Genomic DNA, 25358 nt, shown 5'->3' with positions numbered 1-25358 from the left:
TAACGAAACTAAATTTTCCTCGGGATTAAAAAGGTATATCTATCTATATATCTATTTCAAAATGATGTGCAATCTGAAAGTGGTGCTAAAAGTGGCCGCTACCATTCCTCTCGATGCTTTTGAAGTAGGATATGCAAGCAGATGCAGTAAATTTCAAGGAATGTCATGTAAACTAAATTGCTCTGTGTTATTCCTTTTTTAAGAAAGCTTGAACAAAGTATTGATTTACCATGATTTTTAATTGGCTAATATTAGGTTTAGCCAACAGTAATAAAAGTATACTTTTATAAAAGCAATAAAAGTATAAATTTCACACTGACTGAACTATCAGTCTTTGAAATATCAATTCTTTTCAAACAATTGGTTGACATTAGCAAGTAATTGGTTTTTCATTGACCCAAGCAGCTTTTTTAAAAATTGAAATTCTTTTTAACAGTTAAATGTGTAATAATTTATTTTTTTTTAGACTATGAGGACACATAGTCCTCTTTTATTGTCATTTAGTAATGCATGCATTAAGAAATGATACAATATTCCTCCGGTGTGATATCACAAAAACACAGGACAGACTAAGACTGAAAAACTAACAAAACTACATAATTATAACATATAGTTACAACAGTACAACAATACCATAAACTTGATGAAGAACAGTCCATGATAAAGCACAGTAAAAAAATTCAGTTTCTCCAAAGTCCCACATCTCACGCAGACGGGAGAAGGAAGAAAACTCTCCCTGCCATGCCCAACCACAGTCCGACTCTGAGTCGTCCGAAAACTTTAAGCTCTGATCAGCCCTCCGACACCAAGTACCGAGAACCATCTCTATCCGAACGTTTCGACCTCAGCCTCGGTTGATTTAACAATCTCAAAGTTAGTATTGAACTTGTTGGCAGACAAATCCAGTCAGTTCCATTTGCCACACCTTCCACAGCCCTGAACATTTTTATTTTGCAATTATTTATCCAATTTCCTTTGCCCTTTTGAAAATTACAACTGAAAATGCATCATCTTAAAAGCAGTACATTCAAGGTCAGTGATTTTCAAAGCATGGGTCATGATTAGTGGTCCTCTGGAATGATATGAGGGTGCCCCTTAATTCAGAAGCATGCACAGTCCAGCAGGTATGATCCAGCCATGCATCCACAACAGCTTCCAGGTGCAGTTTTCAAACAAGATGTTGATTGAAAAATACATGTAGAAACAATGTGCAAAACTCACAGTTAAGTTTTGTACATAACTTCAAAGGCTGCAACAGGTTAACAGCAGTGGTCCTTAATTGGTTAATTAATTCAGTATGATAAAGCATCTTTATTTAGTTGCAAACCATGTATCAAAAGTGAAAATTATTCAATGCTCAAAACTCACAGTTGCATCATCTCTAGATGTGGTGATGTCATTTTTCAATGGGAACTCTGCTGAAAAATTAAGTATTCCTCTCACAGCCATCCTATCTCTTGTCACTGGGCAAAAAATTGCATAGTACAAGTGTTTTGCACACACTGGTCATTACAAATTAGAGGGAACATTGGTCCTAACCGATCCTTGCTTTCTAAACCTTAAGAAAGCTTCTTCCTCCAAGATTATCTCTAGGATTAATTTCTAAGATGATAATAAAGCTCAGGCAGCTGTGGTCACTGTCTCTGAAATGCCACCCACTGAGGGATCTGACACCTGACCTGTTTCGTTGCCGAGCACCAGATCCAATCTGGCCTCTTACATCCATCTAAGCCTCTTTTACTTCTTCCCTGTCCACTAATTAGGGAATTTGAAGCCCCTCATGCCAACAATCCTGTTATTTTTCAACCTTTCCAAAATATGTCTATTGACCTGTACCTCAATGTCTCTGTTACTATAGGGAGGGTGGGGGGTAGTGGATTCTATGGAATACTCCCAATAGAGTTATTGCTCTCTTTCTGTTGCTGACTTCCACCCACACTGACTCAGTAAACAATCTCTCCATGACATCCTCCCTTTTTGCAGCTGTGATACCATCCTTGATTAGTAATGCTGTTTCCCCACGTCTTTTACCCTCTTCTCTGTCCCTTTAGAAAATTCTAAACCCCAGAACATTCAGCATCCATTCCTGCTTTTGTGATAGCCAAATACCAGTGAAGTTGAATGAGTAGTTACATCTTGCTTCACTATCAGATGACTCGAGTCGGTACTCCCTGAAGAGAAGTCTGAAAATTTGAAAATTCGAAGGAAAAGTTATTGAATGAAAGACCTAGCACACACACAAAATGCAGAAGGAACTCAGTGAGCCAGGTAGCATCTCTGTAAAAGAGTGCAGTTGACGTTTTGGCCTGTTGAGTTCCTTCAGCATTTTGTGTGTGTTGCTTGGATTTCCAGCATCTGCAGATTTTCTCTTGTTTATGAATGAAAGACCTTTTTACTTGCAAAAATTCTTAATCGATGATGGAGTTAAATTTTATTCCTGAGCCCTATCCGCTATCTAATCTTAAACATGCAAAATTGTACAAATGCTGGAAGTCCAAAGCAATACACACAAAATGCTGGAGGAACTCAGGTCAGACAGCATCTATGAAAATTAATAAACAGTCGACGTTCCGGTTGAGACACCTTCTTCAGGACTGGGAATAAAAAAATGGGGGGAGGGGAAAGAGGATATCTAGAAGGTGATAGGTGAAGCCAGATGGGTTGGAAAGATAAAGAGCTGGTGAGGAAAGAATCTGAGAGGAGAGGAGAGTGGACCATAGGAGAAAGGGAAGGAGGAGAAGACCCAGGAATAGGTGATAGGCATGTGAGAAGAGGCAAAGGGCCAGAGTGGGGAACAGAAGAAGAGCGGAAGGGGTCAGAATTGTTTTTACTGAAAGGAGAAATCAATATTCATGCCATCAGATTGGAGGCTACCCAGACAGAATAAAAGGTGCTGCTCTTCCACCCTGAAGGGTGGCCTAATCATGGCACAAGAGGACACCATGGACCAACGTGGTGGAATGGGATTGGGAATACAAATTTAAATGTTTGGCCATCTAGAAGTTACACTTTTGGCAGATGGAGCGGAGGTGCTCAATGAAGCGGTCCCCTAATTTACTAGTAGAAAAGACTGCATCAGGAGCACTGGACACAATAGATAACCACAGCACATTTGCTGGTGAAGTGTTGCCTCATCTGGAAGGACTGTTTGGAGCCCTGGATGGAGGTGAATGGGCAAGTGTGAACATCTGCCAGGATTAAGTGCCAGGAGGGAGATCAGTGGGGAGAGGCAAATAGATAAGGAAATCACAGAGGAAACAATCCCTGCAGAAAGTGGGGGGGGGGGGGGGCAGGGAGGGGGGGAAGAGGTGGAGAGATAAGGATATGCTTGGTCATAGGATCCTTTGGAGAAGGTGGAGTTTGCGGAGAATGATGTGTTCACTGCAGAGGCTCGTGGGGTGGTAGATAAGGGCAAGGAGGTAGTTAAGCCAGCGGTAAGATGGGATGAGTATGGATGTTTGGGAAATCGAGTAGACGTGGATGAGGCAGCATCAATGATGAAGGAAGGGAAACCCCGTTCTTTGAAAGAGGAGGATATCAAATCTGCTATCTAATCTGTTAGAGCACACTGAAAATCTGAAAGTTTAATTCAATTTTTCCCTCCACAGACGGTGTCCGAACACTGGGAACTTAAACAGCTATCTATTTCAGTATCCCAGTATCTGGAATATTTTTTCATTTTCACATGGTATAAAGCATTAAGGTTAACAGTGTTTTGAATCATGTTTCTATTCGTTTTTGAGAATTTTCAACTTTGAGAAGATCAAAAACAAAAACTAAAAACAGTTTCACAGCATACCTGCAAATGAACCTTTTTTCATTATGTTATCTTGAATGGAAACAGAGATCATAAGCACAAGGCAGGTCCAGCCCCAACAACATGCACAATAATATGATAGTCCTTTTTGCTTTAAACTGTAATTAATAAAGGTAATATTGATGTATTCTTTTAATTTTTATTTGAAGTAAAACAATCTGATTAGACATGAATTAGCTTGCCATGATTTTATAAAAAAAACTCCAGTCATTAGCGCTCTCATGCAACTGACCATGGTAAGACTTACACAGTGAACAGTATGGCACTGATGAGTGTGATAAAACAGAGGGATCTGGAAATACAGGCCCTTAATTCCTTGAAAGTGGTGTCACAGGTAGATAGGGTCATAACAAAAATCAGAGTACTGAGTACGGAATTTGGGATGTTATGTTGAAGTTGTACAAGATGTTGGTGAGGCCTAATTTGAGGTATGGTGTGTAGCTCTGGTCCTACAGAAAATTTTACTGGGACTTGAGGACCTGAGTTATAGGGATAGGATGAATAAATTAGTTTTATTCCCTGGAGCGTAGGAGAATAAGGGGAGATTTGATAGAGGTATGCAAAATTATCAGGGGTATAGATTGGGTTAATGCAAGTAGGCTTTTTCCATGGAGGTTGGGCAAGACTAGAACTAGAGGTCACTGGTGAAGGGTGAAAGATGAAATATTTAAGGAGTACCGCACAGACTTCATCATTCAGAGGATTTTGAGAGTGTGGAATGAGCTGTCAGCAATAGTGATGGATGCGCATTCAATCGTAACATTTAAGAGAAATTTGGATAAGTATATGGATGGGTGGGAAATGGAGGGCTATGGTCCAGGTGCAGATAGATGGGGCTAGCCAGAATAACAGTTCAACATAGACTAGATGGGCCAAAGGGCCTGTTACTGTGCCATAGAGCTCTTTGGCTCTATGACACTGTAGTAAACGCTCACTTCAGCCACCTCTTTCCATTCAAGACTGAGCAACTGATTGCAAACAACATCACTGGGGACAGTTTCAATAAGCATAGCTCAATGTCTTTTCCCTTACCTTCAACATGACTGTCAGACTTCTTTTCTAACAGACTTTCCTGGAACAGCAGTAAATTCCTCTAGCTAGTAAGCTCAAAGTCATTTTGCTTGCAATCAGCCAATGTTCCACATTGTTTCCACTGATTGCAACTTCCTTCCAATGTCACCAATTCAGAGCAAAAACAAACTGCTGATAATCAACTAATCTTTACAAAACTACAATGAGCTGCCAATTATAAAACTCATCTTCAGAATTTCTACTATCATCTTCATAATGTTAGCTTGCCTATATTCTCCTAGTCAGTTACTCAAAATTCACTCTTCAGAAAGTCATCAATGGCTGCAGTTGTTGAGGGGGAGAGGAGAGGGTTGATTACCCCATCCCAAGATATAACTGCAGCAGTTTAGCACTTGCAGCACCTGATACAGAATATGACCCCAACAGACTCATAGGTGAAGTGATGCCTCACCTGGAAGGACTGTTTGGGGCCCAGAATGGGAGTGAGCAAGAAGGTGTAGGGGCAGGTGTAGCACCTGCTGCGCTTGCAAGATTAAGTGCCAGGAGGGAGAGCTGTGGGGAGGGACCATTGGACAAGGAAGTCACGTCGGAAGTGTCGGGGCTCCCCTTCATCCACCATCTGCACTGCCCTCAACTGCATCTCTTCCATTTCACACACCTCTGCCTTCATTGCATCTTCCCACCACCCCACCAGGGATAGAGTTCCTCTCGTCCTCAGCTACCATCCCACTGGCACATAATTCTCTGAAAACTTCCACCATCTCCAACAGGATTCCACCACCAATCACACCTTTCCCTCCCCCTCACTTTCTGCTTTCCGCAGGAATCGCTCCCTACCCAACTCCCTTGATCATTCATCCCTCCCGGCACTTATCCTTGCAAATGGAACAAGTGCTACACTTGCCCCTACACTTCCTCCCTCACTACCATTCTGGGTTCCAAACAGTCCTTTCACATGAGGCAACACTTCACCCCTGTGAATCTGTTAGGGTCTTCTACTGTATCCAGTGTTCCCAGTGTGGTCCCCTGTATATCAGTGAGACCCAACGTAGATTGGGAGACTGCTTTGCTGATCACCTACATTCCATTCCCTAGAAAAAGCGGGATCTCCCATTGGCCACCCATTTTAATTTCACTTTCCATTCCCATTCTGACACGTCAATCCATGGCCCCCTCTACTGTCACGATGAGGCCACACTCAGTTTGGAGGAGCAACACCTTATATTCTGTCTGAGTAACCTCCAACCTGATGGCATGAACATCGATTTCTCAATCTTCCAGTAAACCCCCCCCCCCCACAGCCACTTCACCATTCCCCACCTCCTTTTTCCTCTCTCACCTTATCTACTTGCCTGCACTCTCTGGTGCTCCTCCTCTTTTCTTTCTCTCCTATTTGATTCCCCCTTCTCCCGCCATGTATCTCTTTCACCAATCAACTTCCCAGCTCTTTGCTTGACCTCTCCCCCTCCCAGTTTCACCTATCACCTCGTGGTTCTTCTTCCCCTCCACACCCAACTTCTGAAACTGGCTCCTCGTCTTTTTTTTTCCAACTCTGAAGAAGGGTCTCAGCCCGAAACGTTGACTGTACTCCTTTGCACAGATGCTGCCTGGCCTGCTGAGTTCCTCCAAATTTTGTGTGGGTTGCTTAGATTTTCACCATCTGCAGATGTTCTCCTGTATGTGTATTTGGATATCCAAAAGCTGTTTGGTAAGATGTCAATTAAAGGCTATTGCAGAAGAGTAAAAAGTCATGGCAGTGAGAGCAAATCTATCAACGTGGATAGAGGACTGATTCATTGACAGAAATCTGAGATGTGAGAAAGTGGCTCATTTTCAAGTTTGCAAACTATATATGGCCAGGTGTCACAAAGATCAGTGGTATTAATAACTGAGATGAAGAAACAAAATGCATTTCATCCAGATTTCCAATAATGAAGATGTAACGTGAGACTTGAGAGAGACACAGATGATTCGCAAAAAAGTTCCAAGGAGGGGAAGTAAGCAAACATCAGGGTATAATGTGAGGAAATAAAAGGCTTATTAATTGCACATGAAGAAAACTGAAGAATATTATTTTAATGGTGTGATTTCAATGAGTTTAGAGAAAACTACTTTCCCTCGTACAAGAAACACAAAGTTAGCATATAAACACCACATGTAATTAGCAAGGGAAATGAATATTGGCAATCATTGCAAGAGTGACAGAGCGTAAAGGTAAGGAAATTTTGCTACAACTGCGCAGACTTTTGGTGAGGCCACACCTATAGTAGTACATACACCTTTGGAGTTCTTATGTGACCTGCAAAAGTTAGTTCAAGAACTTTCATTAAATTCTTTCCAGGGATAAAGGGGTTGATAGATACTTTTATGATCCCAAAGGAAATTACAGTGTCACAGTAGCATTACAAGTGAACAGATATAAATATTAGAAGAGAAGTAAAAAGAACAGAAAATAAGTTACCAAAAACAGTCTAACAGGAGGGAGCCATCATTTCCTCAGCTTTATGTTGACTCTTTATAGAGCCTGAAGGCCGAGGGTAAAAATGACCTCATATAGTGCTGTTTGGAGCAGCACAGTTGTAGTCTACAAGGAATAATTAAGTACACAGGCTATATTGAAGTGAGTACAGAAGTATGACAAATGATGCTAATAAAAGATTCTGATGTTATAAGTAACTTTACACCAGTGGAGGAATCTAGAATTGGGTACATAGACTCAGGATAATGAGATTCTCATTTAAGACTGAGAAGGAATTTCTCTTCTCTTTGGTGTTGAAGCTACAAGTCATTAACTGTGTATGAGGTAGACAGATTCTTGAAAAAGGAGAAATCAAGACATATGACCAGGTAGGAAAGAGCAGATGAGGACAACAATCACATCAACTTTAACCTTTTGAATGACCGTGGAGATTTGGAAGTACATATGGCCGACTGTTATTCTTATTTCTTTTGTTCTCATACAACTTTGCTCCTAAAAATATACCTATCTTAGAACACTAAAGCACAGTACAGGACCATCAACACATTGTGCCAACCACTTAACCCACTCCAAGATCATCTAACCCTTCCTTCCTACAAAGCCCTCCATTTTTTTTTATCATCCATGTGTGAAGTAATTATCTTAGCATGTAACTAATCTCCAAATCCTAAATTACATTCTCCATAATGCTGACTTCTCTGAAAAACAATCTAAATACGTTCAACATGAACAGCACCATATTGATTATAATCACAGTGAGAGAAAATAAAGCACAATACAATTAAACATTCCTTACAAACTTTAAAACTGCCATTTTGTTAATCGGCTCATTGTTCATGTTCTATAATACTTAACTCAATCCAAGTGTAAAATGACCATTTTGATGACGAGCTCATACAGCAGAAGAATGAATTTAGGAATCAGCATTTTGAAAAGTGTTTTTAGATGAGCATGAATGTAAATATACGGGCCAGATAAACAGAGATAGTCTATGGAAACAAAAAGCCCTTCAGCTGTTGGACTGAATTACATTTTTCAATTTCCAAAAATGCTTATTTAACATTCCAAGATTTATTTGTAAATTAAATATGTTAAAATCCACCTCCCAAGCTAGGTCACTACTTATGCATCTGTGAAAACTGAAGGTTAAATCAACATCCTATTAAACTAAAAATCCTATTTACATCCAGCTATCATTATTCCACAGCCTCTCTTACAGCATGCAGTTTTTAATCACCACAAAGTACAAGATTTTTCATGACTGGCATGCTTTATTAAAGAATGATACCATTAAGAAAGTCTGACTACAAGCACCTTGGGTCAAGAATGATGAGTTCGGAGAAGGACATAAAGATACGGAAGGCGCTGGCATGGAGGGCTATGAACGACATGAAGGAAATCTGGAAGTCGAACCTGACCAGAGGGCTTAAAAAGAGGATTTTCATAGCAGTCATAAGAGTCCATTCTTACGTATGGATGTGAGTCGTGGACACTCATCAAGACTATGCAAAAGTCTCTAGATGGTTGCTATACACGAATGCTCTGGATGGCTCTTGACGTGTGTTGGCAACAGCACATGACGAACGTCGAGCTCTATAACGACCTACCAATGCTCACCACTAAAATCGAGGTGAGAAGACTGCAACTCGCAGGGCACTGTCTACTCCACCCCGAGCTACCTGCCAGCTTAGTCATCATATGGGAGCCCAAGCAGGGGAGAATGAACCCTGGGCGCCCTCCCAACACTATGGTCAACACGCTCCTAGAAGACAGAGGCGCGGCTAATGTAGATGAACTGAACACACTGATGAGGGAGAGGGAGAAGTGGAGAGTCCATCATCGTGCCCGACACCGGCCCCCTAGGCCTGAGTCGACATAGTAGTAGTAGTAGTAGTAGTGGCATGCTTTATGCTGACTTGTGATTTGGATGCATCAGTTAAATATTTTGTCGACATGATGAAAAAGCAGATAGTGGAATCATAGAGCACAGATTCACCCCAAATCCATCCCAAATATAATCTAATCCCTATTCCTTACACTCGTTCCATATCCCTCTAAGCTTTGCTCCTGCCTATACCTATGCAAGTGCTTCTTAAATTATACAACTCTACCTACCTCAACCACTTCCTCTGGCAGCTTATTCCACATACTCACCACCCTCTGCATCAAACAGTTGCCCCTCAGTTCTATTTTAAATCTGTCCCCTTTCACCCAAAATCTATGCCACCTAATTTCAGATTCCCCTACCTTATGGAAAAAATTGCTACCATCTACCTTCACTATGCTCCTCATGATTTTGTAAACATAGGTAAGATCACCCCTCATCATCCTACACACTAAGGAATAAAGATCAACTGGCCAACTAACCTCTCCCTGTAACTCAAGCCCTCTTGTCCAGGCACCGGCCTCGTAAATCTATTCTGGATCCTCTCCAGCATGAAAATGTTTTTCTTATAACAGGGTGACCAAACCTTCAAGTGCAGCCTCATCAATGACTCATAACTACAACATAAAAGTCCCTTCTCCCAAACTTGATGAAGGCAAGTGAGCTAAATGTTTTCTTCACTACCCTGTCTACTAGTACAGCCACTTTGAACGAATTGAGCACTTGTACTCCCATGGCCCTCTGTTCTACAACATCGACCCTTGCCCTGCCATTCACTGTTCTCAAATGTAGAATGGTTCCTGGATGAGAGAACATGTTTAGTGAGGAAAGGTTGAGCGAGCTAGGGCTTTTCTCTTTGGAATGAGAGGGGATTTGATAGAAGTGTACAGGATGATAAGAGGCATGGATTGAGTAGATAGCCAGCGACTCTTTCCCAGGACAGAGATGGGTAATATGAGGGAGCATATGTTTAAGATAATTGAAGGAAAGTATAGGGGAATATCAGAGGCAAGTTTTTCATTTATATAGAAGTGCATGGAACATTAAGGATGTTTCAGAAACTCTTAGATAGGCACATGGAGGGTCGAAAAATGGAGGGCTATGTAGCAAGTAAGGGTTAGACTGACCTGAGGTTAGGGTTGGGGTAAGTTCTATCCTGAGTTAACTGCATCAATTCATACTTTTCTAAGTTGAAATCCATTTGCAGCTCCTCGGCCCATTTCTCTAACTCATCAAGTTCTCCCTGTAATCTATAATAACCTTCTTCACTATCAACAACACCTAATTTCATGTCATCAACAAACTTATTGATCAAGCCTTGTGCATTCACATCTAAATCATGTATATAAGAAACAAATAACAAGCATCCCAACACTAACACCTGCAGCACACCACTAGCTTCCTTTTCAAGAAACAAGCTCCAACCACCACCCTTTGCTTCTTACCTCTGAGCCAACTTTGAATCCACCTTACTAGCTCTCCCTGGATTCCATGGGGCCCAACCTTCCAGACAAGCTTACCATATGGGACCTTGTTGAAGGCTTCGCTAAAGTCCAAAAAGACATCATCTACCTTTTCGGTCACCTCTTCAAAAAGCTCTAAAGGGTCATCAAGCATGATTTTTCACACACAAAGCATGCTAATTCCTCCCAATCAGATATCTATCTGCTGATAGTTCCGATCCTCAGAATTCCCTCCAATAAATGATGTCAGGCTGAACAGTCTCTAATTCCCTCGTTTGTCATTATTAAACAACAGAACATTAGTTACCTTCTGGTCTTCAGGAACTTTATCAGTAGCTAATGATAAAGCAAGTATGTCCACAAGGTCACCTCTCTTCTAGCCTCCCATAAAGACTGAGGATGCACACAGGCAGGCTGTGAGGATTCATCCCCTTTAATTGCTGCAAGGCTACAAATACCTCCTCCCTGGTTATATGAATGTCCTCCAATACACCTCCAAGTGTTCCTCGCCTCTTGAGCAACCACGATTTTCTCTTCAGTAAATATGAAGAAGAAATATTTGTTTAAAATCACACCATCTTCTGCTGATCTCGAAGGGAGCCTACTTTCTCCTTGGCTACTCTTTTAATGTAGCTAGAGAACCTCTTGAGACTTTCCTTAACCTTACACCTGCCAGATCCATCTCATACCCTCTCTTTGCCCTGATTTCCCTCAAATGCATTTTTAATCTTTTATTGACATCAAGGGATTCACTTGTCCCCAACCCCCTGAACACAATGAATGCTTCCTTCTTCTTCATGACCTGGGCCTCAATATATTTCATCAGCCAGAGTTCTCTAAACTTGCCTAGCTTACTCTTCACACTAACAGCTACATGTTTACTCCTAGAGTCTTGACATCACACACTTAAAAGCTTCCCACTTGATAATCATTCCTTTCCCTTTAAAGAGCCTCATTCATTGAATGCTGTTAGGTCCTGCCTAATTCCCCCAGAATTATCCCTGCTCCAGTTTAGAACCCCAACCTGTGGACCTGCCTTATCCATTTCCATCATTACCTTAAAACTAATAGAATTATGGTCACTAGAGACAAAATGCTCCAACTGCCACTTCAGTTACTTGTCTTGTCTTGTTCTCCAAGAGAAGGTCTAGTATTACATCTTCCTGAGTAAGGCCCTTAACACCCTGGGTAGTCCAATCGATACTAGGGAAACTAAAATGGCCCACAATTACAGCTCTATTATTTTTATAACTACTAACAATTTCTCTACATAGTTGCACAGTAGCTTTGGCTGACTTAGAGGTCCATAGAAGACAGCTTTTGGCAATTATAATGCATCACTATTAATCAGAAGGCAATATTCCTTAATGCTGAAGAAATACTTTTCTGCCTGGAAATTTACTCACTCTTTGAGTTCATTGTCATCTAACTGTACATATATACAACCAAACTAACAAAGTTCCTCAGGACCACAGTATACCCACAAAACGTATATCATATGAGTTTTGTGGGCATACTGTGGTCCAAAGGGGCACAGGAACTCTAATTACTACTGGTATTAAAAAGAACCATACTATTCACTTTGTTTTTCTAGGAAAATATCAGAATAGACGATGGTAACAGTACAAGAAAAGAATCCACAATGACTAAGTTCATTGAAAGATTCACATTGAAGATAGTGAGGATGATAATTTCAAACAAGCAGCAGTGGTTTGATTAAGAGCAAGATGTTTTAGCTTAACTAACAAATTAAACAAGCAAACGTTTTACGAACTTTGAAACAATGCTCATAGATCATGAGAGGCACATTAGGAGTGCTTTTTTGCCTCAAATTGTTAAAGGACGGTACAGCATTTACTAAATAAGGTTCACTCTATAATTTAAATGCTGTTATTTTAAAAACTGTATTTTCAATACACTCGGCATACAAGTTTAAAAAGCATTGATGATAGATAGCTAATTTATTATTAAGTTTGAGTTTGATGTTTTTCTCCCTTAAAAGCTGCAAATATCTGGAATTCATTAGACTAATTCAAAATTAATAAACAAGTCACATCTATTATATTTCTGAAGGATGATTAAAACAGAAATTAATTAAAGATAACTTTCAAACAATGCAAGGTCAACCATGGTTTAAACCAAAAACTGAAAGCAGGACTTTTTGAGGCTGCAGTTTACAACACAGGAGAGTGATTATACACTGTCTATAAATTCAAGTCCATGAAGTGCATAACACTACTTATTTCTACACTCTGCAAATAAAAATCAGTCTATTCGTTAAGCAAGCATGATTAAAATTCAACATAAATTTATTATCAAAGTACATATATGTCACTGAGATTCATTTTCTTGCAGGCATACTCAATAAATCCGTAATAGAATCAATGAAAGACCACCCTGGGCTTTCAACTAATGCCAAAAGACACCAAATTACAAATACAAAAAAAAAATAAGCAATAAATATCGAGAACCTGAGATGAAGAGTCCTTGAAAGTGAGTCCATAGACTGTGGGATCATTTCAATGATGGGGCAAGTGAAGTTGAGTGAAATTAACCCCTTTGGTTCAAGAGCCTGATGGTTGCAGTGTGATAACTGTTCCTCACCTAGTAGTGAGAGCCCTGAAGACTGTAGTGAAAACTGCCCAGCGGATTATCGGCACCCAATTGCCCACCATTGAGAACATCTACCATAAACGCTGCCTGGGCAGGGCAAAAAGCATTATCAAGAATGCATCTCACCCTAACCATGGACTTTTTACTCTCCTCCCATCCAGTAGGCGCTACAGGTGCCTCCGCTCCCGCATCAGCTGGCACAGCAAGAGCTTCTTCCCTGAGGCTGTGATCCTGCTGAACCTCACATCACAGCACTAAGCAGTATTGCATCCATATTGTACTGTCTCAGTACCTTTATATTTGTGTGCTGTAGCACTTACTTTTTATTCACAGTTATTTTGTAAATAACACTATTCTTTGCATTTCTGGTTAGATGCTAACTGCATTTCATTGGTTTTGTATCTGTACTCTGTACAATGACAATAAAGTTGAATCTAATCTAGTCTACTTAAGATCTATGAGGACCTAACCTGGTCCAACATATCGATGCAGTTATAAAGAAGGCAAAACAGCAACTATACTTCATTAGGCGCTTGAAGAGATTTGGTGTGTCAACAAATACACTCAAAAACTTCTATAGATGTACCGTGGAGAGCATGCTCACAGGCTGCATCACTGTCTGGTATGGAGGGGTGGGGGTGGCTACTGCACAGGACTGAAAGAAGCTGCAGAGAGTTGCAAGTTTAGTCGGCTCCATCTTGGGTACTAGCCGACAAAGTACCCAGGACATCTTCAAGGAGCAGTGTCTCAGAAAGGCAGCATCCATTATTAAGGACTTCCAGCACCCAAGGCATGCCCTTTTCTCATCAGGTAGGAGGTACAGAAGCCTGAAGGCACACACTTAGTGATTCAGGTACAGCTTCTGCCCCTCTGCCATTTGAATCCTAAATGGACATTGAAACCATGAAGACCACCTCACTTTTCTTTTAATATATATTCTGTGTTTTTCACAATTTCAAATCTATTCAATATACTGTCATTGATTGACTTATTTATTTTTTTCTTTTTCTATATTATGTTTTGCATAGAACTGCTACTGCTAACAAATTTAACAAATTTCAATTGGCAATCACCTGTCCAGCTCTTGGCTCCATCCCTCCTCCTCCTGTCTTCTCCTATCATTTTGGATCTCCCCCTCCCCCTCCTACTTTCAAATCTCTTACTAGCTCTTCTTTCAGTTAGTCCTGACGAAGGGTCTCGGCCCGAAACGTCGACTGTACCTCTTCCTAGAGATGCTGTCTGGCCTGCTGCGTTCGCCAGCAACTTTGATGTGTGTTAATTCAGCTGGAGGGGCTCCTTTTGTTTCGAGCAGACAGAGATGCAGCTCTTTCCGGTGGTGGCTTGTGTGTTTACATCAATACGGAATGGTGCAAGAACTCTGTGCTGGTTTCCAGATACTGCTCATCGCTAGTGGAGTCTGTGACTGTTAGATGCAGACCATTTTATTTACCACGGGAATTCATCACTGTCCTTACAGTCAGTGTCTACATTCCCCCCAGCGCTAATGCTAAGGAGGCGCTCTGTGAACTGCAGGACGCACACCCTGATGGACTGTTTATTGTCGCCGGAGATTTTAACCACGCGAACCTTAAGTCAATGCTCCCCAGATTCCATCAGAACGTGGACTTTGCAACGAGAGGGGAGAACGCGTTGGACCTTGTTTACACAAACATTCACGACGTGTACCAGGCAGAACCCCGCCCCCATCTCAGTTACTCAGACCACATCTCTGTCATGCTAAACCCAGCATACAGACCGCTCAGGTGCTCCAGACCGGTTCAGAAGCAGGTGAAAACCTGGCCAGCAGGAGCCATCTCTGCTCTTCAAGACTGCTTTGAGCACACTGACTGGCACATGTTCAGGGAGGCTGCAACCGATGGCAACTCTCCCAACTTAGATGAGTACATGGCATCAGTGACTAGCTACGTCAGCAAGTGCATCGATGACGTCACTGTGGCCAAGACCATCACTACACGCGCTAACCAGAAGCCATGGATGACTGCGGAGGTGCGTGCGTTGCTGAGGACCCCTGACTCCGCCTTCAGAGCAGGTGACAAGGCAGCCCTAACAACAGCGAGGGTCAAACTGTCCTGGGCCATCAGAGAGGCAAAGCATGCACACGCCCAGCAAATCCACAGCCACTTCCAGGACAGCGGCGTCACGAGGCGCATGTGGAAGGGCATTCAGGACATCACCAACTACAAGACAACACAACCTGCCTGTGCTGGTGATGCCTCCCTCCCAGCTGTGTTGAACAACTTCTACGCTCGTTTTGAGGCGGAAAATGACGTGGTGGTGAGAAAGGCCACCCCTTCTCCAAATGACCAGGTGCTGTGTCTTACCATGGCCGATGTAAGGAGAACCCTGTGCAGAATCAACCCACGGAAGGCTGCTCGACCAGACAATATTCCTGGCAGAGTGCTCAGAGGATGTGCAGAGCAGCTAGCAGAGATTCTCACTGACATCTTCAACATCTCCGAGCAGCGCCGTTGTTCCTACGTGCTTCAAGGCTGCCACCTTCGTCCCCGTGCCGGTCTTCAGTGTCCTGCCTCAACAACTACCATGGGACCATTGCACTCACATTCACCATCATGAAGTGTTTCAAGAGGCTCGTCATGAGGCACATCAAGACCCTGCTGCCCATCTCACTGGACCCCCTGCAGTTCGCATACCGTTCCAACCGTTCAACAGACGCTATTGCCATCACCCTCCACCTGGACAAAAATGTACACGTACGTTCGAATGCTGTTCATAGACTTTAGTTCAGCATTCAACACAATCATTCCTCAGAAACTGACTGGAAAGCTGAGCCAACTGGGCCTGAACAACTCCCTCTGCAACTGGATCCTAGACTTCCTGACTGGGAGACCTCAGTCAGTCCAGATTGGAAGCAGCATCTCCAACACCATCACACTGAGCACGGGGCCCCCCCAGAGCTGTGTGCTCAGTCCACTGCTGTTCACTCTGCTGACTCACGACAGTGCTGCAACACACAGCTCGAACCACATCATCAAGTTCACCGATGACACGACTGTGGTGGGTCTCATCAGCAAGAACAATGAGTCAGCATACAGAGAGGAGGTGCAGCAGCTAACAGACTGGTGCAGAGCCAACAACCTGTCTCTGAATGTGAACAAAACAAAGAGATGGTTGTTGACTTCAGGAGGACACGGAGCGACCACTCTCCGCTGAACATCGATGACTCCTCCGTAGAGATCATTAAGAGCACCAAATTTCTTGGTGTTCGCATGGCGGAGAATTTCACCTGGTCCTCAACACCAGCTCCATAGCAAAGAAAGCCCAGCAGCGTCTCTACTTTCTGCAAAGGCTGAGAAAAATCCATCTCCCACCGTCTATCCTCACCACATTCTACAGGGGTTGTATTGAGAGCATCCTGAGCAGCTGCATCACTGCCTGGTTCGGAAATTGCACCATCTCGGATCGCAAGACCCAGCCGTGAGGTCAGCTAAGAAGATCATCAGGGTCTCCCTTCCTGCCATTACAGACATTACTGCCCTCTACTATGCCAATTGTCTTGTTTATTATTTATTGTAATGCCTGCACTGTTTAGTGCTCTTTATGCAGTCCTCAATAGGTCTGTAGTCTAGTGTAGTTCTTGTGTTGTTTTACGTAGTTCAGTTTAGTTTTTGTATTGTTTCATGTAGCACCATGGTCCTGAAAAACATTGTCTCGTTTTTACCGTGTACTGTACCAGCAGTTATGGTCGAAATGACAATAAAAAGTGATTTGACTTGACATAATGCTGTGCTGACATATAGAAACCTACTCCTCGATCAATCTAACCGTTCCCTCCTACCCAGTCTATAACCCTCCATTTTACTTGCATCCATCTGCATATCTAAGAGTCATTTAAATGCAAAAATGTATCTACTGGTTTTATTGCTGTGCAACTACCTTTTCTCAGTCCAACAGGACTCAAAGTCTTCTCCTTCATTCTTTTTAGTACTTTCAGCAGCAAGGACAACTTATAAAGCAGCACATGATGTAATTTCCTCATGTTTTCAGAATCAATCATTTAGGCAGTCATTTAGTTGAACCAAAGCCTTCTCAGTTAGATATAAATGATCACATCGCATTACTTGAGGAAATACAGATGGATTCTTGGGTCATGGTGAATGGTTATCGCTCAGTCAGTGATATCATCTGTCAGCGCATGCTGCAAACCAGTTGCTTGCAGCATGAGGTGGTCTTTATGAGGATCTAGTCTCTCCCGTTGTCACCCCTTTCCTGTTAAAATAATTGAAAAAGCTGTTGGGATTATCATTAACCTTGCCTACCAAATCCATCTTATATCCTCTTTTTGCCTTTCTGATTTATGATTATGAAGACACGTAGCCCTCTTTTATTGGCATTTAGTAATGCATGCATTAAGAAATGATACACTATTTCCTCCGGTGTGCTATCAGAAAACACAGGACAAACAAAGACTGAAAAAAACTGACAAAACCACATAATTATAACATATAGTTACAAACAGTGTAACAATACCATAACTTGATGAAGAAGTCCATGTGCACAGTATAATTCAAAGTTTCTCAAATGTCCCACATCTCACGCAGATGGGTGAAGGAATAAAAACTCTCCCTGCCATGCCGACCACAATCCGACTCTGAGTCATCCGAAAACTTCGAGCTCTGATCAGCTCTCCGACACCGAGTACTGAGCGCCATCTCTGTCCGAAAGATTTGACCTCCTTCTCAGTCGCCAAAAGCAGGCAAGGCCAGGGACTTTGAGGCCTACCCTCCGAAAGATTCACGACCACACAGTGACGACAGCAGCGAACAGGCGTTTCAGAAATTTCTCCAGACGTTCCTCTATGCTTTCACGTCCATTCTCCATCAAATCAGAATTGTCCAAGGCCCCTATTCTAACAGATACGATATCATTTTTCACCGCAGGGCTGCGCACGCGCAGTGCGTCGCCATCTTCTCCTCCCACCAAGATTTGACTCTTAAGCCTAGTCTTAAACCTTTTATATATTTCAGTGGATTTATTTGTACCCAGTTGCCAAAACACGATTTTCGCTTCTTTCGCCTGACCAGAGCCTTGCTACCTCTTGTCAGCCAGGGTTAACTCAAGAACACGCTGCTCCAAGACTATTGATATGACCCTTTTATAAGCCTCCCACTCTGCCAACTATTCCTTTGCCTTTAATAGAGTCACTCCGTTGACCCCAGCTAGATCCAGCCTAATGCCCTAGATACAGATTGCCCAGCTCCAGTTCAGCACTTTAACTTGTGGACCTGTTCCACCTCAAAGTTCAAAGTAAAATTGAACAGAGTACATACTGTACATGTCACCAGATACAATCCTGAGATTCTTTTTCCTGCGGACATATCTATAGAACTGTAACGGCAAACAGGAGCAATGAACAAACTATGCAAACGCAAATATAAATAAATAGCAATAAGTTGAGAGCATGACATAACAAGATAAAGAGTCCTTGAAATGAGACCATCGGTTGTGAGAACACCAGAAATAGAATGAGTGTAGTTATCTTCATTTGTTCAAAAGCCTGATAGCTGAGGGGTGATAACTGTTCTTGAACCTAGTGGTGCGAGTCCTGAGGCTCTTGTACTTTCCACCTGATGGCAGCAGTGAGGAAAGAGCATGGCCTGAGTGGTGAGGATCTTTGATCATGGATGCTGCTTTTCTACGGCAACGTTTCACATAGATGTGCTCAATGGTTGGGAGGGTTTTACCGATGATGTACTGGGCCAAATCCACTACCTTTTAGAGGATTTTCTGCCACAAATCTATAGGTTTATTAAGGTTTTTGGTGAAATGCCGTGTCTCCACAGACTCCTAATGAAGTAGAGGTGCTGTTGCGCTTTCTTTGCAATTACATTTATATGATGTGTCCAGGGCAGGTCATCTGAGATAGTGACAGCCATGAATTTAAGTTACTGATTCTCTCCAACTCTGATCCTCCGACAAGTACTGGCTTATGGACCTCTGGTTTTCCTCTCCTGAAGCCTATAATCAGTTCCTTGGTCTTGCTGACATTGAGTGAGAGATTGTTGTTATTACACCACTCAGCTTAATTTTCAATCAGCATCAATATGCTGATTTATCACCACCTTTGATATGGCCCACAATAGTGGTGTCATCGGCAAATTTTATATGGCCTTGAAGCTGTGCTTAACCACCTTTTTCCATAACTATTTTAAAACTAACAGAATTAGGGCTACTGGACCCAAAGTGCTCTCAACTGCCACTTCAGTTACTTGGCCTGTTTCACTCCCCAAGCGGAATGCAGTTTTGCTCCTTCCCAAGTAAGTTCTTCCATATAGTGAGTGAGGAACTATCTTGGATGCACTGCACATATTCCACCTCTATCCAAGCCCTGGTGGCCTAGTTAACACCAGGAAAATTGAAATCTCCTTCTAGCGCTAACCTAGTATTCTCATAACTATGTACAATATCTTGACATATCTGATCCTCTAGGTCTATAATATAGCCCTACCAAGGTGACTGTATACTTTGTATTTCTAAGTCCTACAGAAGTGGCCTCGTTAAAAAATCCCTTAAGAATATTCTCTCTAGGCACTGCTGTTACTTTCTCCCTAATCAAAAAGGCATCACCCCCTCCACTCTTAATCTATGTGTTCCTCTGTCATGCTGAAAACATTGGTATCCGGAACACTGAGCCACCAGTCCTACCCTTCTCTCAGCCACATTTCTGTTATGGCCATAAACTCACAGCCCCTGCAGGTAATCCACACCCTCAGTTCATCCACCTTACCTGTTCAGCTAAGTGCATTGAAATACATGCTATTTAAAGCAGTGGCCCTGTCTGCCCTTTTACTGTAAACATGGCTATCCCGGTGGCTAAACTAATATTCCTTGGTTGCATGTACACCTGCCTTCTCACTTACTTCGTCCTCAAAGTCCCACCTCCAGCTAATTATACTGAAGGGGATATCTAGTGCAACCAGTGAATAGGTAGCACTCATCAGTGTATGATTTACACAGGAAAGCAGATGTGTGGAATGCAAGCCTATAATCTCTAATAAAAAAAATGGAATATGTCCCACCTGCTGGAAATCAATAGCTGTAATCAAAAGTGGATTAAGCATTAGAATGTGCTCCTTAAATAGTAACGGGTTTATGAATCCCACATTATAAAATGGAAATTTAACTTAAGATTCTTCATAAGCCAGTAAGCCTAATATCCACTTGTTCATGATGTGTTCATGTTAAGTAGAGAATAACGAAGCACATCTGATACTTGCCTTTACACCATGCAACGTCTATAAGTGAGAATATTTTTTTGATCTGGAGTTCCGTGTGCAGCAAATTAGAAAATAAAAATACATGTGTATTTCGTCATAAATTAATATCACAATATCCTGCTGAAGAGTCTCGGCCCGAAATGTCGACTTTATACTCTTTTCCATAAATGCTGCCTGGCCTGCTGAGTTCCTCCAACATTTTGTGTGTGTTGCTTAGATTTCCAGCATCTGCAGATTTTCTCATTGGTTAATATCACAACATCATTTTACTCCTCAATTGTATCTGCGAACTGGCACTGTTACATTAAAGACATTTAAAGAACTGCACTGCCATGGGATGAGTGACTTTTGATTTAGATAAATGTAAGTAAGTACCAATGTAAATAATCAGAAAGGAGGACTATCACTTCATTTGGATTTGCTTGTAGGTTATTCTCTCCCTCCCTCCAATTATATAAACAACTCCAATGTGTTTTCCGAAGATTGAAGCCAAGTTCTTCTTAATTGCTGCCGTTTATTAATAATTATAGTTTGAACTGGACATGATCTCACAAGTGATAAAAATCTACCAACTTTCAGACAGAGCTTAATTTTGTTCCTTAATACATTATTCCCTTCTAATGAGGAAGGTTGCCTTATTAGGAAATGTTAGACATGCCATGGTTTATGAGGTGAAGTTTAGAAGACTGAGATCGGGCTTGAATGAAATAGAATCAGAATCAGGTTTAGTATCACTGGCATATGTTGGGAATTCGTTAACTTAGCAGCAGTAGTACAATGCAATACATAATAAATAGAGAATAAGTTAATTACCTTAAGTATATATGTATATTAACTAGTTAAATTAAAAATTGTGCAAAACAGAAATAATAAAGAAGTGACGTAGCGTTTATGGGTTCAAAGTTCATTTAGAAATCAGATGACAGAGGGGAAGAAGCTGTCCCTGAATCACTGTGTGCGCTTTCAGGTTTCTGTACCTCCTTTCTGATGGTAACAATGAGAAAAGGGCCTCTCCTACAAGATGGGGGTTCTTAATAATGGATGCCGCCTTTCTGAGGCACCGCTCCTTGCAGATGTCTTGGATACTATGAAGGCAAGTGCCCATGAAGGAACTGACTAATTTTACAACTTTCTGTAGCTTCTTTTGATCCTGTGCAGTCCTCCCTCATACCAGACGGTGATGCAGCCTGTCAGAATGCTCTCCAAGGTACACCTGTAGATATTTTTGAGTGTTTTAGGTGACAAATCAAATCTCTTCAAACTCATACTGAAGCATAGCCACTGTCTTGCCTTCTTTACAGCTGCATCATTCTGCTGGGCTCAGGTTAAATCCTCAGAGATAAAAACTTTGAGCAGTCTTCACAGGGTGGATGTAGAGAGGTTGCTTTGCTTTTTGGAAAAGTCTGGGACTGGAATGGCAGGCAAATTGAAGTGGATCCAAGTTAGTTTACAGACAGGAACTGATGTTTCATTACCAGCTTCACCACAGTGGATCTAAGTACTACTGGACAATAGTCACTGAAGCAGGTTACCACATTCTTCTCAGGCACCAGAATAAATGAAACTTGCTTGAAGCAGGTGGGTACCTCAGACTACCGAATTGAGAGGATAAAGATATCATGAATGCTCCAGTCAGTTGATCAGCACAGGTTTTTGTTCTTGGCCAGGAACTCTGTCTGGGCTGGATACCTTCCATGGATTCATTTTCCTGGAGAATGCTCTTATGGTGGCCTCAGAGAGTGAAATCACAGGATCATCGGAGGCTGTGGGTGTTCGTGAAGGTATCTCCGTGTTTTGATGGTCAAAGCAAACATAAAAGGCATTGAGCTCGTCTGATAGTGAAGCCTTGTTGTCACCTATGTCACTTAGCTTCAATATGTAGGAGCTGATAGCATTCAAGCCCTGCCACAGCTGTCGAGCATCCTTCAGTGATCTAAGTTTGGTCCAGAATTGCCGCTTCGCACGTGAGATTGCTTTCCAGAGATTCTACCTGGACCTCTTATATTTAACTTGGTGGCCAGACCTGAATGCCACTGATCTGGCTCTCTGCAGACCATGGATCTCATGGTTCATCCAGAGCTTCTGGTTAGGGAAAACTGCATGATTTTGTGGCAACATACTTGTCTCCAACTGTGGTGTATTTGTTCAGAACTTCGGAAGTTTTTGAATACGGCCCAGTCTATTGACTTGAGGCAATCCCATATCCGCTCAGGCTCCCACAACCATCTCTTTGCTGTCCTTATGTCTGCAGCCTTGCCCTTTAGCTTCTGCCTGTATGCAGGTAGGAAGAGAACAACTAAGTGAACAGATTTCCCGATATGCAGTCTAGGCTTGGAACAACAAGGATTCCTAATTGTAATGTAACAGTATCAAGTGTGTTAGGACCCCCTGGTGCTGTAGATGATATATTAATGATAATTCGGCAGAGTCTTCTTCAAGCAAGCCTGATTGAAGTCCCCAACAATGATTTGAAAGATGTCAGGGTAGACCGTTTCCAGTTGCCAATTGTGACATTCAATACACCGAATGCTTGTTTAATATATGTGTTTGGCAGCATGTAAACTGCAGTCAGGATCTTGGAGAACTCTCTTGGAAAGTAAAACAGTCAACACTTAATCATCAGATGTTCCAGCTCAGGGGAACAAGAGTGCGACACGAGTGCTGCGTCAGAGCACCACAAAGATTTGTATTCATATTCCCATCATACCTGAAATTGCAAACACTACCAGAAATCATACTTGGATTTACGAAGCAGCCCTTGTTAAACTCCCAGGACAAAATATGAGTGCAAAACAAAATTCTGAGAACAGTTTGCCTGGGTTCGCAGCTTAGACATCTAAAATACTCCCCAATTACTCATTCACTTTCTCACACATTTATATACAACACAATGGGCTATTACATGAGATCCTGATGAAGGGTCTCGGCCTGACCTGCTGAGTTCCTCCAGCATTTTGTGTGTTACTCTGGATTTCCAGCATCTGCAAAATCTCTTGGATTATTACATGTCTATGCAACAAAGGTAATACAATTTAATTTCTCCAGCATCTACTTTCCACTTGTTTGTTATCCCACCTATAACACTCAAGTCCTAATTCTGCTTGTTGTCGTAGCACAGAAAGATGAGCACAGAGTAGAAAATCTGATTACCACACCCATTTACTCATTGATCTGAATGTCTGAATGGAAAAACTATGGAACTGCTATATTAAAAATAGATTGTTAATGAAATGTGAAGTATCATACTATCAGAACTCAAAATTTTAGGAAGCTAGAGTCAATTAAGTGGAACAGCTTCACTCCATGAAAAAGAGGTTTGTGATTTAGATTACCAGTGAACAAGCAGGCATTGATAGGTTCACAAAAGGTAACTGGAGGCAATAGAGATTGATGGTATCAATGAAAATGCAAGTTGGTCAAATGGACTGCTGTAAAAGCCGAACCATTTTCCAACCTGATGGCATGAACATTGACTTCTCAAACGTCCACTAATGCCCCACCTCCCCCTTGTACCCCATCCCTTATTTATTTATATACACACATTCTTTCTCTCTCTCTCCTTTTTCTCCCTCTGTCCCTCTCACTATACCCCTTGCCCACCCTCTGGGTTTCTCCCCCACCCCTTTTCTTTCTCCTTGGGCCTCCTGTCCCATGATCCTCTCATATCCCTTTTGCCAATCACCTGTCCAGCTCTTGGCTCCATCCCTCCCCCTCCTGTCTTCTCCTATCATTTTGGATCTCCCCTTTCCCCCTCCTACTTTCAAATCTCTTACTAGCTCTTCTTTCAGTTAGTCCTGACGAAGGGTCTCAGCCCGAAACGTCGACTGTACCTCTTCCTAGAGATGCTGCCTGGCCTGCTGCGTTCACCAGCAACTTTGGTGTGTGTTGCTTGAATTTCCGGCATCTGCAGAATTCCTCGTGTTTCCATTTTCCACAAGAGGTTTTTTGCCATTCATATACATTTCCAAAAGTTACATTCAAAATTGATGATCTTTTATTCTAATTTATTTTTTGCATTAAGTCACATTTTTTTAGTGGGATGAGTTGTTACATAGTTTCTTCATTGTAATTGCACATACACAGTAAACTTATAGAAAGGAGGACTTGAACATTCTTTTAAACTTCTGGCAATCTACAGTTTTGCTCACCTGATTTGGGGTTCAAGGAGTCACACTGTGAGTTGTACATTTGTATGAATTCTTGATGTCGTTTAATCAGTTGTGCTTTGCTGCCTTGAGTTGAAAGTCCATATTCCTTCAACTTCTTTTTCAGATCCCGGTCAGAAAGTAAATTATAAACCAGCTTTGGCAACAGTTTCCTTCTGTTCATACAGCTTGAATGGAAAAATGAAAAAAAACATCTTATTAATATCACTTCCTAGAAAAAAAAATTTTTACTATTGTTTAACTGAACAGACAAAAAAAATCAAATCACAAATGGTACTATATTGGATGTGCAGTTAGAGGTATATGGAGAAATAAGAGAAACTGACTTTTCTCCAAAGAAGATTAAAAACAATTAGTTTTTAAATACAGATAGAAACAGTTTCCATTGGCAGTATGATAAGTAAAAAGAGGGTACGGGTTTAAATGGCAAAGAAAAGGCTAGCAGTAGCTTTAATAAGCTTAACAAGTTGCTATGCAATAGCCCAAAAATGCTGGAAGCAGATTCAATGGTATTTTTCACCAGGGAAATGGATAAATAAAGGATTTTCTTTAATTGTGGTTAAGTACTTACAGGAACGCCCTACTCACCAGCAGCATAGAAGTGGCATATAACAGTTAATGAAGATAGCTACCATCTCAGGAAGTAT

The 25358-nt window shown here is 41.7% G+C and overlaps 1 protein-coding gene across 2 annotated transcripts in view; it reads right to left on the bottom strand.

The window, feature by feature from the left end:
- rad18 (RAD18 E3 ubiquitin protein ligase) overlaps positions 1-25358 on the bottom strand; it is a 280171-nt gene that overhangs the window by 173325 nt on the left and 81488 nt on the right. For both annotated transcript variants that reach the window (XM_072280649.1, XM_072280650.1), the window contains exon 7: positions 24694-24878. In XM_072280649.1, coding sequence (XP_072136750.1) covers positions 24694-24878 — 185 coding nt within the window. The remainder of the gene's footprint in view (positions 1-24693; positions 24879-25358) is intronic.

The sequence above is a fragment of the Mobula birostris genome, chromosome 16, assembly GCF_030028105.1.
Source record: "Mobula birostris isolate sMobBir1 chromosome 16, sMobBir1.hap1, whole genome shotgun sequence".
Taxonomy (NCBI): domain Eukaryota; kingdom Metazoa; phylum Chordata; class Chondrichthyes; order Myliobatiformes; family Myliobatidae; genus Mobula; species Mobula birostris.
The sequence above is the reverse complement of the archived record's forward strand: the minus strand, read 5'-3'. Positions and strand labels throughout refer to the sequence as shown.